Source organism: Camellia sinensis, chromosome 5, assembly GCF_055761805.1.
Source record: "Camellia sinensis isolate YWXY chromosome 5, ASM5576180v1, whole genome shotgun sequence".
Lineage (NCBI taxonomy): Eukaryota > Viridiplantae > Streptophyta > Magnoliopsida > Ericales > Theaceae > Camellia > Camellia sinensis.
This window is the reverse complement of record NC_138965.1, coordinates 110,017,241-110,029,113: the sequence shown is the minus strand read 5'-3', so window position 1 is coordinate 110,029,113 and position 11,873 is coordinate 110,017,241. Positions and strand designations below refer to the sequence as shown.

At 37.4% G+C, this 11,873-nt stretch overlaps 2 protein-coding genes across 8 annotated transcripts in view; both read left to right on the top strand.

Moving 5' to 3' along the window:
• Nucleotides 1-297: 297 nt before the first annotated feature.
• The window catches only part of LOC114263522 (uncharacterized), a 153,418-nt gene continuing 141,842 nt past the window's right edge, over nt 298-11,873 (top strand). For 2 of the 7 annotated variants that reach the window (XR_014329990.1, XR_014329991.1), the window contains exons 1-6: nt 331-795; nt 1,334-1,719; nt 1,806-1,865; nt 2,577-2,689; nt 4,870-4,936; nt 6,320-6,376. Coding sequence is in view for 5 of the 7 variants with exons in the window: in XM_082869526.1 (XP_082725652.1) it covers nt 1,447-1,719; nt 1,806-1,865; nt 2,577-2,689; nt 4,870-4,912 (489 nt within the window). In the remaining 2 variants the exon portion in view is untranslated. Of the gene's footprint in view, nt 796-1,333; nt 1,720-1,805; nt 1,866-2,576; nt 2,690-4,869; nt 4,937-5,483; nt 5,960-6,319; nt 6,377-11,873 lie in introns of those variants that run through there. The other 5 variants (XM_082869527.1, XM_082869530.1, XM_082869528.1 and 2 more) reach the window with 5 other exon arrangements.
• On the top strand, nt 6,981-7,727 carry LOC114289439 (uncharacterized). Its single transcript, XM_028233170.2, has one exon. It carries the CDS (start codon nt 7,060-7,062, stop codon nt 7,627-7,629), a length of 570 nt encoding a protein of 189 aa, XP_028088971.2. The 5' UTR covers nt 6,981-7,059; the 3' UTR covers nt 7,630-7,727.

Sequence of the window (11,873 nt, the reverse complement as noted above, 5' to 3'; positions counted from 1 at the left end):
GGGGTATTTTAGTAATTATGTCGCCAATAGGACTTATTGAAATATAAGAAAATAATGTGAACTAAATGAAACATAAGTAGATGAAAATGGTATTTTGGTCTTCTTATCTCAAATTGGACCTAATGGAATAGTCAAAAACAATATGAGTTGGATGGAATAAAACTCTTAGAAAATAGATTTATCAAAAAAGTTTCCATTTTATATATATTTTCAGATAAAATATTAAATTATTTTAAAATAATCATAATGATTTTTTAAAAAAATTTATGAAGTCCCGCGCGAGTTATCACTAGTTCCATATAAAAGGTAAACCCTAACCTAATTCAGCCTGTCACAGGCCTCTCTCTCGTCTCTTTCTTGGTACTCTCTCTCTCTTCTCTTTCTCGGACTGAGTTCTCTCTCTGTTCTTGTGATTTCATCTCAGATCAGATCGGTGGATTTCCATCTCAGATCAGATCGCTAGCGGCTTGGTCCGTTGCTCTATCTCTCTCTCGGTGACACTGTTGGTTCCATCTCATCTCAAAATGTAACCCATTAACAGAGGCTAAAAGGCCACACTCTGTTACTGGTGCAGGCTGCTCTTGATAAGGGTAAGAACTCGGATAGGAATGAAACGTCGGATGAAGATGCAAGTCTCAGGGATTGGAATCTGTTGAGTCAGAGGTATCTCAGTTGAATGACCTTGCTATCTCTGCAAATACTGCTGTGGTTGCACCTCCCTCAAACTCAACACAATGTTCAACTCCTTCAGATCCTGTTCCAGATATTGATAAAAAAATTAGAGCACTAAAAAAGGTGCATGTTTTTTAATTCAATCATACCTTTATTATTGTCTCTATCTTTTTATTTGTTGTTGGCCACTGATTGATATGTCGTATATCATATTCATGGTCTTGAGATAGATAATATTGTTTAATCATTTCCATTTATTTGTTGCTTCTGTTTATGGAGTGTTGTTGCTTTTATTTGTCTAAAACCAGTTTTCTTATTGCTTTTGTTTGATGCAATGTTTAGTTTTAATACAGAGGGGAACCCTGCTTTGTGTAATGTGTATCTAGTTTTTTTGCTTTTGTTTGTTGCTTTTGTTTATTATTTTTAACTGTTCTATATATTTTTTTTGGTTATTTAATTATGTGAATCCGTGGTCCTAAAATGATTCAATCTGTGTTTAAACGGATTGGATTGGTTTCAATTTTTAAGGAAGCGTGTAGATAACGGATTGGTTCTGATTTTATCCTAATCTGGACCAATCTTGATCATGTTCACCCCTATATAATTGTGCATTAGGCAAAAAATATGGAATAATCTCACTAATGTTTCCATCCAAAAACAGATGAAGACGGATCACACAAACTCAAACCGACTTGCCATCCCATTCCTAAATTGCAAGATTTAAAAAACACTCCACAGTTTGCACGCACTTGCTGCGGGCGAGAGGGACCATGAATGGCACTGCATTTGGGAGTACCCTTATCCTCACTCACACACCCTGCCCTTCGAAAGGGTACTAGTGCCCTTAATCCTCATCGCTTACCTTCAACGATTCACATGTGCAAGTGTCCTACAATAAGGGCACTGTCCTCAGAGGAGATTCCCCCAAATGCCCTCCGCTGGAAGCGTGACCCAACCTGGAGAGGAGGGTTCAGTCTAAGGGTAGATTTAGGCATGTCTCGCACCGAACTTGCCCTTAGCAAGGGCTTCTCTATTCGTCCCCTAACGGTATTCTTAAACTGTCCTCTCTCTCTCTCTCTCTCTCTCTGCACTCACTTTCTTTCTCTAACTTGTTAGGGTTTTTGGTGCCCTAGGTTCTTGAACTACGAGGGCAAAAGCTTGAGCTTCGACTTATTGAAATTGCCGAACGACAGGTCAATTCTCTACCTCTCTCAATATTTTGGACTAGCTATACTTACTAAGGAACACCTCAGTTTGTGTAAACTCAAAGATCAAGTAGTGTAAAAAAAAAAATTATCCTTGAAAGAGTTTTTTGTTTTTCAAAGATTTCAAAGGGTAAAAATGTAATGTCAAAGGTTTCTAAAGCTTTCCCTTTGTAATTTTATTTGCGTACCAAATGAATCCTCATTACACAAAAATGAATTGTTTTCATATTTCGTTTAATAGTTGATATTCAAACAATTGATTTTTGTTCACAATTTGATATCGGAACATTTGATTTTTGTTGGGAAGTTGATATCCCAATGGTACAAATATTGTGTATTGAGATAAGACGTGTGCGAATAGAATTATCTGTTTTGTTATCTGGTGGTTACCCACACACATTGTGTGTGCCCATGAGGCTAGTATATATAATGTACTAGAGGTATACTATGGGCACACACATAACAGTGTGTGTGAAACAGTTACAGCAATCATGATGGTTGCTAAGTTTGAAGGAGGGAAATTATTGTAGGTATAAAAAAATTGAAGCTTCAAAGAGTTGTGTGCTTTATATAATATTATAGATAGTATAGATGCATGGTAGTTTTGGAATTGGTAATTTTTTTTATTAAATAAGTATTGAGTGATTTATTATCATGAATGTGATTTTAATTTGATAACATTGATTGATTGAAATCCAGGAGGTTGATGAGTTTATAATTGGGCTTCCTAAGTCTTGTGAGGGAAAGGAGACGCAGCAATCCAACAAAGTTCACGGTGTGGCTGGTAGGTTTGCTGTCCGGGCTGCAGAGAGGTGAGATTTTTATAATGTGGTTCAAGCTTTGTGTATGTGGTTAATTTTATTTATATAGATTTTTTGAGCTATATTGATGGTTAACAAATAGATATATTAATATTTTTTCAGCTATGTTGAGCTTGTCCTCAATCTGATTGATTTATAACATTTTTGATATTCAATGAGGGCATCCATTTGTGTTGGTGACTTGATTGTGTGCTTGTGTAGTTCATTGATTTGATTTGATTTATTTAGTTTTTTAACTCAAAATAGAGAAAAAATATCATTCGATATATTGATGGGTTTTTAAGGACATTAGGGCGTGTTTGGATCAAGGATTTGGGGAGGAAAAAGAAATATGAATGAAATTGAAGCTTTTTAGTTTTATTATTATTATTTATTTCCCTTTCCTTTTCCTTTTTTTCTCCACAAATTCCCCATTAAATCCCTGATCCAAACACAACCTTAAGTGACATTTGAAAGATTTAAAATTAGGCAATCACATGCATATGCTGTATTGGAGACCTTAAGATGAACGTCCTTTGAAGTTTGGTGTTTCATTAAGACTAGAATTTGAAGGCTAAATCTACTTATATTCTCTAAGGTCTACAAACTTTTAATATCCCGGGAATTAGATACTTGGGATAGACACCAGCTGTTCATGTTGGTTTGAAGTTTCAGTCATGAAGTGTTTTGGTTTGACATAGGCCAATTCATGTTGCTTGTTATCTAAGTATATACTCAAAACATCACGGCCATTCTTGTTAATCATATAACAACTGTTCATATTTCATAAGGAAGCCACTTATAAGTTTTCACATGATTCCCTTGCAGTATCTGTAGCGGGCACCTCAAACACAAATGCATTTGGTGAATGTAACATTGTAGTAGGACCACTTATACCTATAGTATTTTCTGATTAAAATATAAGTAAATAAACCTTCTGTTGTTAGTATATCTAGTGTTGTAATGTGATTTGTAATTACTTTGGTGTTTTGTAGTCATCTTGTATCTTTGAAGGACTCATCTTTTATGAAGGGGACGTTGATGCCCTTTCTGGACATGTGATTCCTAGGACATTGAACCTCTAGTTAGTATAAATTATAAAGTGGATATGAATACATTCCCCAACTATAGTAGTCTGAACTAGAGATGACAATTCTATACATGGGAGATAAGAAAATGTAGTCATTGTCTTGTAAGTTGTTTTCCTCCAATTAAATTTGTGGAGTGGTCTAAGAAGATGTCGTCATTGGCTTCTAAGCTATAGTCTTTGATTCTTGCCTTGGCAAAATGGTGTTTTTTACCAAATGTTTGTGGCATCTGCCTGAGTTGCTTATCATATGAACTTCTATTTTAGTCTCCTGGTTGGGATTCTGCAATGGCCTCATTGCTTTTGGCTCTACATTTTATATGCATCCTTTCCATAAAACTATTGCAATGCAAATGAGTAATTGCATTTAATATTTTGCCATAAGTCATGTAATGTCTGCAAAACCACCTTCAAAATGGATTTCTTATTTTGAGCACTTCGGTTTGCTTATGAACCCTTTCTGAGTGTGCAAAAACATCTTCAAATTTACCAAACAAATACTGCTTCGATTATTTATTGTAACCTTACCCATAGCTCTATGCTTGTCAAACAGTTTCCGCAAGTATTCTTGTGGCTAACTATGCTAGTAAGACTGACGAGCTTGCCTCATTGCTTTTGGCTCTACATTTTATATGCATCCTTTCCATAAAACTATTGCAATGCAAATGAGTAATTGCATTTAATATTTTGCCATAAGTCATGTAATGTCTGCAAAACCACCTTCAAAATGGATTTCTTATTTTGAGCACTTCGGTTTGCTTATGAACCCTTTCTGAGTGTGCAAAAACATCTTCAAATTTACCAAACAAATACTGCTTCGATTATTTATTGTAACCTTACCCATAGCTCTATGCTTGTCAAACAGTTTCCGCAAGTATTCTTGTGGCTAACTATGCTAGTAAGACTGACGAGCTTTGTATAGGATTTCAATTAATTCATGCACTATGCAGTTATTGTTGATGAAGTATTTTGTGTTTAAACTCCATCAATTATTGCCTTTTGAAGGATCATGAATGTTAATACCACTTGACATATGCTTGACCACAGTACTGTTCATGGATGTATTGCCTTTTCAGCTTTACTGATCTCAGTTCTAAAAATGCAGGGTTGGAAGTATATCTTCAGGACGAACACGGGACGTCAACTGAAGCCAAGAATCTAATGATTGATAGGTAATTTTTCTATAACGCATCTTAATTATTTTGATATTTGTCACTCCTTGAGTAGATTTCAAAAGCAGCAGGTTATGTTTCATATCTTTGTCCTTTTGTGAATGAATTAACCTCACTTTGCTCGGCTCTCATGTACTGAAAGGTTCATTATTAGGGGGGTCTTTTTTTATGAATTTGGCGGTTGAATTTTTCCAATTTGTTTCTCATTTAGTTTCATCACACAATTTGTTGGGTTGGATAGGTACATCTTCATGCTCACATAAAAGAGTGAGACTTGTTAAAAATGATGTAAAAAACATGATACACTCCCAAATCCCATGTTAAAAACTATGGAGTAAATTGGTTTCCAACTTTTATAGTGGATACTCAAACATGTAATCTCTCTCTCTCTCTCTAGTTTTGAAGAGCTGAGAATTTAGCTTTGATTAAAAGAGCTAATAAAACTATGTCATTTACTTTTATAGGAAAACATGGAAAAGAATTCATAATTTGAGTTTTGTGCGTTATTTAGTGCGGGATATAAGTTTTCCTTTCCTGCTATTTGTAGACCATCAAATTGAGCATGGTGGCATCAGTGAAATGGCTTTCATTAAACACATAAAATTAACGATAAGCATCTACATTCAGGTTTGTTGTGCTTAATTGAATCTGAACTTGCATTGACCTTAGAGGTTTTGGATCAAATGACAAGGCACTAGCACTTTGGAAATGTGTGGTTCTGTGGGTCTTATGGCTTGAAAGGAATGCTAGAATTTTTGAGGGAAGAGAAGATGATATTGAAAGTATGTGGGAGAAAGTTTTTTGGTTTCTTTTGGGTGCCAGTAGCTCCTCCTTTTAAAGGGGTCTCTCTCTCTCTCTCTCTCTCTCTCTCTCTCTCTCTCTCGGGGGTTGGAGAGCCATTTGTAGTATGTATTTTCCTTTCTTTTATTGTTTTTTCTTGATGGACTTCTGTCCCGCTTCCTCTTGTACTTGATCTTTTTTTCTTTTTAATGAAAATTTATGTTTTGCTGATTAAAAAAAAATGTCACTCGGAAAAATCATTAAACATTTTGGCAACCAATGCTTAATTGTTGCAGAAGGTTGTTCCTATAGAATGATGTCGTTAACTTTCCAAATTAATTTAGGCAACAAAGTGTTTTGTCATAGAAGGCTTAACCTATGCACAACCTCTCTCTCTCCATTGCACGAGCACCACCAATTCAAAACCCAGTAGAGCACAGTCCGGTGTCACTGCCATATTAACTGTCCACCGTCACTCCACCATATAAACCATCCCCTGTTGCTCCACCATTGATGAGTTAATTTTGTGAAATTTTCTATTTGACTCTCGATTTCTGTATCTCCTTTTCAATTTTAAAACTCTAAAACCTATTTTCATCTCAGGTCCTCACCCCTTCGCTACCACATTACCGTCAACCATCAGCGTCGTTGCAATATCAGGTACTCTCTCTCTCTCTCATTCATTTTGAAACCTGAAATGCCAACATTATTTTTGGTGTTAAAACCCTAACATCTGGAGTGAATTGCTGGGTAATTTTGTTAAGAGCACTGATCTTTGGAGTTGTCCCCTTACTAATCTTGATCTTTTCTTTACCGATTTAACCTATACACAAATTGTCATATACCTGCTTTCTATGATGTAATTACTACAATTAATTATTGTCTCTTTTATAGTTATTATTTGTGTATGGCCCTTATGATTTCACTAATGACAATTAGTTGATTTGGTTCAGAAGAAAATTTGACCATGGCCACCACGCCCTATGGGCACATATAGCTCATACACTAGCCTTTGACCATAACTGTTGTGCCCACTGCCCAATGTCATCCCAATAACCTCTATCAAAACTGTTAGAATTTATCTCCACCTACCACCTCCACTATCACACACTCCACACCTACCACCTCCACTATCACACACTCCACCTACCACCTCCACTTCACTCCTACACCTACTACCACATTTTCTTCTCTATATAGGAATTGTAAATATATCAATCAATGAATCAATAATACAATTTTCTATTTTTTTTATACATTGTATTTTCACATGGTATCAGAGCTATAAGATTTGAACCTGTATTTTTTTTTTTTTCTCACCGGCGGGCAGCCGGCCGGCAACGATGCCTTCGCTGCCCGCTGGAATTTTTCAACACCTCCAAAGGAATCAGAGACCCAATAAGGCCATGGATGCACACAGCAGCGGCGGCGATGATTTCTCAGTGGGATGCATTCTTTCCATCAAAACCACTCTCGGCGACGAGTTCGAAGCCCAAGTCATCATCTTCGATCCACCTTCCAACATTCTCGTCCTTCAAGAGGGTAAATCTGGATCTGGACAGCTTCGAAACATAAGGCTATTGAAAGCCAACTACATAGAAAGCTTCAAGTACTTGGGTCAAGCCGAGGACCCTCTTGATCCCAAAAAATTTAATCTTGATCTCAATTCCCTCCAATCTCGTGAAGACTCCGCCATTAGACAGGCCGAGAGAGAAGTAGAGAGGATTGGGGTGGGTGTTACTGCTGAAGCACAAAGCATTTTTGATGCACTGTCTAAGACACTTCCAGTGCGCTGGGACAAGACTGCCATAATTGTGCTGAATGACGTGCGTGTTTGCAGTCCATATCTCCCCGAATCTGTTACTGGAGGAACTCCCGCTGCCAATGACCGTGTGCGGAAAATGGTTGCTTGAGCGTCGGCGACCGGAGAACCCCGTCGAAGTCGTCTCCATGCGAGATGACAGTTTCTTCAATGGAAGACACAGGGCATTCTCTCTCTCTCCTCTCTCTCGGACAAACCACACACGGCTCTCTAGCAGGGTTTCTCTCTCTCTTTGAGGAGGGCACCCACTCAATCTCTCACTCTCTTTGAGGAGGGCAAACCCATTCTTCTTTTATTTATTTAATCACACCCTTGATGTCTTCACCTTTCTTTTCTTTATCTTTTTCAGATACGCACTTATCATGTTTTGTTTTAGATTCCACCACTACTCACACACTTTCTCTCTCCCTCTCAACAGACCTATGCACATGGGCACACACTCCACACACAACTCAGATACACCCTTATCTCTGTTGATCCCACTTTTCCCCATTTTATTTCTTTTCTTTTATTTTATTTTATTTCTTTATTTATTTTATTTATTTATTTTTTCCTTCAAAAAAAAAAAAAAAAAAAAAAATAACATACAAACAAAAACTTTTATTCATGTCGGGGCTCCCTCGATCACCATTTTACACCAAAAAACAAAAAAAAAAAAAAACGAAAAAAACAAAAAAAAAAACAAACCCACAAACAAAAAAACAAACAAACCAACACCACTCGGAACAGTGGGATTTTTCTTCTCTACTCTGCTGCAGGTCTCTTCTTTTTGCCTCCGTCCTGGGCGGTCCTTGACGGTGTTGCCTCTGTGTTTCCCACTCCGCTGGGCACGATCACTACCCCCTGCTCCTCCACTGCAGTATATGGAGGACCTCCAAATCGGAACATCACGGTGGCCTTCCGCTTCAGCTCCTTGTTTTCTGCCCTTAGCACGCTTATCTCTGCTCGCGCATCCTTATACATGCGTTGGAGCAGAGCCAGCTGGGAGTTTAATTGCTGCACCTCATTTGTCCTACTCTGCAGCCGGTTCGACAAATTTGTGACCGCCGTCATGCTTTCCACACATGCCTTCAAAGTATACTGATTGGCCTCCACATCTGACTGCACTGCCATTCTTTGCTCCACCGACCGCATCGGAAAGTTCAACGGAGCAAACTCCGGGGCGCTTGGTTGAGTTTCCAGTGCCACCGCACCAGTTCTCTCTCTCGTTGACTCGTTGAGGTCGGGAAAGAGGGTGAGCAGCCCGCGGGAGGACGATGAAGCCATTTTCTAGGCAACAGAGTGTTACACAGTATCTCTCTCAGAAATCTCTCTCAGAAAACAGAGTGTTACAGAATCTCTCTCAGAAATCTCTCTCAGAATATCTCTCGCAGTTTTTTTGTTGCCTCAGCCTCAGCCTCCGTCTTATAGCCGAGGCAGCCACGCGCATCGCGCGCCTCTTACCACCAGCCGACAACACGGGCGCGCAAGCCAAGGCGCCCACGTGCCTCGCCATCATGTCCGGCACACCTTTTGATGAATTGGGCACGCCTTTTGATGGCACGCCTTTTGACAAAATTGGGCACGCCTTTTGACAAAATTTGGCACACCTTTTGAGGGTGCACCTTTCCACAACGGTCCGACATGACCCCATAAACTGTCTTCTACATCGGTCTGACACCACCTTACAGTGTCCTCTACATGGTTATGACACCCCCATATAGTGTCCTCTACAACGTTATGACACCACCATCCAGTGTCTTCACCAATGGTCTGACACGACCATACAGTGTCTCTTATCCTCTTTTATTTTTATGTATTTTATTATTTTGTTCCTCTCTCCAAACTCAAGTTGGTTAGTTTCTATCCTCCTTGAGTTTGCGGGGGGCTGTTAGAATTTATCTCCACCTACCACCTCCACTATCACACACTCCACACCTACCACCTCCACTATCACACACTCCACCTACCACCTCCACTTCACTCCTACACCTACTACCACATTTTCTTCTCTATATAGGAATTGTAAATATATCAATCAATGAATCAATAATACAATTCTCTATTTTTTTTATACATTGTATTTTCACAAAAACAGCCTAAACTTAGCCTAACCAATCCAAAATTTAACATGTATGTTAATTACTTATAAGAAACAGCACTATTCATTTAGCAATAGCCTCTTGGTGCCATTTTGTGAATTGTGAGAGAGAGAGAGAGAGAGTTGCTTGTTGACGATGTAGAGAGCTACACCTGCGACGCCTTCTTCTCTTGTCTGGCGAATTTTCAGAGGTATGGAACAAGTTCCACAATCGTTAGCTAAAAATTCTTTTGTATGGAGTTTTTCTTGAAGTTAGACGCATCCTAGATAACAGATCCATGTCCAACATAGATCTTGCACCCGCACCTGTGTCGTGTCGGGTTGACACAGGTGCTCCCCCCTGAACTGGTTAGTCCATGTAACACAGACTAGGAGAACTAAATAGGACATGCTGCCAGATTTCTGTTAGATATGGACAAAGTGGTGTGGATTGCTTCTTATGACATAGATAATGTATTCCCGAATGGGATAGGACCACCTACCAAAATAAGGAGTTCGAGAATTTACTACCCATTTTGCATTGACTCGTGTGACCTTTTACTTTATATGTGACAAGAAATGGATAAGAGCTAGATGATGATTAAAAATAGAATAAGTATGGAATATCAAGAAGGGTTGAAGCCATTTATTGAATTTGCAATGCAAATATAGGCCTTGAGGATGAGATTTGGTGTTCGTGTATCAATTGCTTGAATGACAAAAAAGCATAGGAATCAGGTTGTCTGGATTTGGTTTGGTCCTGGTTACTCCTAAACCGAATCAGTCCGAACCATGCTCTCCCTGTATTGTTCATGAAGTCCAAGGGTTGAATAACTAATTTTAAATGACAAATCTAGTAGTCAATTTTTATGAAAAAATATTTATTTTATTTCACATTGTTTCTATATTCATATTTTTGGGACTCATAATAAATTTTTTGGGTGCATATCTTGTTGTTTTACTTATTTATTTTAAACGTGAACTTTAGTTTAATTTGAGTTTTAATTGTAATTTTATGAATTTGCTTTCTGATGTTGGGGAAGTACTCGTAGGTAGTTTCTTTTGTACAAAATTTGGTGTTATGCCTTTTATATAACTAATATAGGATTAAAACCTTGCAAATATGTTTTCTCAAGGCTTAAATATTGATTTGCCGTCAATTATTGTATGTGTCAATTTATTTTGTTTTAACATTTTAAAAAAGAGTTATTCATGTTGTTATCTAGATGTCTATGCTAACTTATTTATTATTTTTGTGTTTTTTTATTAATTTAATTTATTGTCTGTAGTAAGGGTGAGCATGGTTCGAATTGGTTGGGTTTAGGTCTAAACCATTTTAGATAGAACCAAACCATTACTTACGGTTCCATGAAATTTGGAACCAAACTGAACCAAGAAAATCTTGGAACCAATCTACGCCAAACCACTAAAACGCGGTTTGGTTCGGAATGACAGTTTTAGAATATTATTATCATTTATAATATGATCACAAAATATTGTTCACAACCTAAGAATTGTTTATATGAATGTTTAGAATTAGTTCTACTGCTATGTACAATAACACAGTTGTAAAAAGGAGCACTTACCAATCAGTCCTATTAACTATTGTTTTTTGCCTATATATCTTGATTGATAAATTTATCATTGTAAATTTATTGATAAAAACAAGAGAGACTAATAAATGTATCATTGGATAAATTTATCAATAGAATTTAATGGGTAATAAGTTTCAAAAGTAGGACCTATTGGTAATTTACCCTTGTAAAAGTAGTGAGATATAACTTAGGTATATATATTTAATACTAATAAGATATTTGAGTGTTTATGGTGGTTAACAAATTATATATATATTTAAACGGTCTAGTTCGGCTCCAAACGAATTTTTAACTATAAAACCATGAACTAACCGATGAAGTACGGTTTGCATATTTTAAAAATCAAGCCAAACCGCGCAATGAAGAAACCAAACCAAACCGAGCAGTTTGGTTTGGATTGGACTGGTTGGCGGTTTTTTCAATTTTTTTACTCAACTCTATTCTTTAGCCCAATGGGACATTTGATTTGGAGTTTTTTGAAGGAGTGTATGTTTCCAATAGCATAAATTTATACAAAGGGACATTGGAGGAGGATAATATTCTAGTTGTTATAATCTTCATCCAAACAATAAGGATGTCCTTTATTGGTATCAATTTGGAATGGGGCATACTAAATCCCGTTTGCTTAGAATGTTGTGGAAGTCAACCTCCTTAGTAGATAGAAAATTATTGCTATTTACT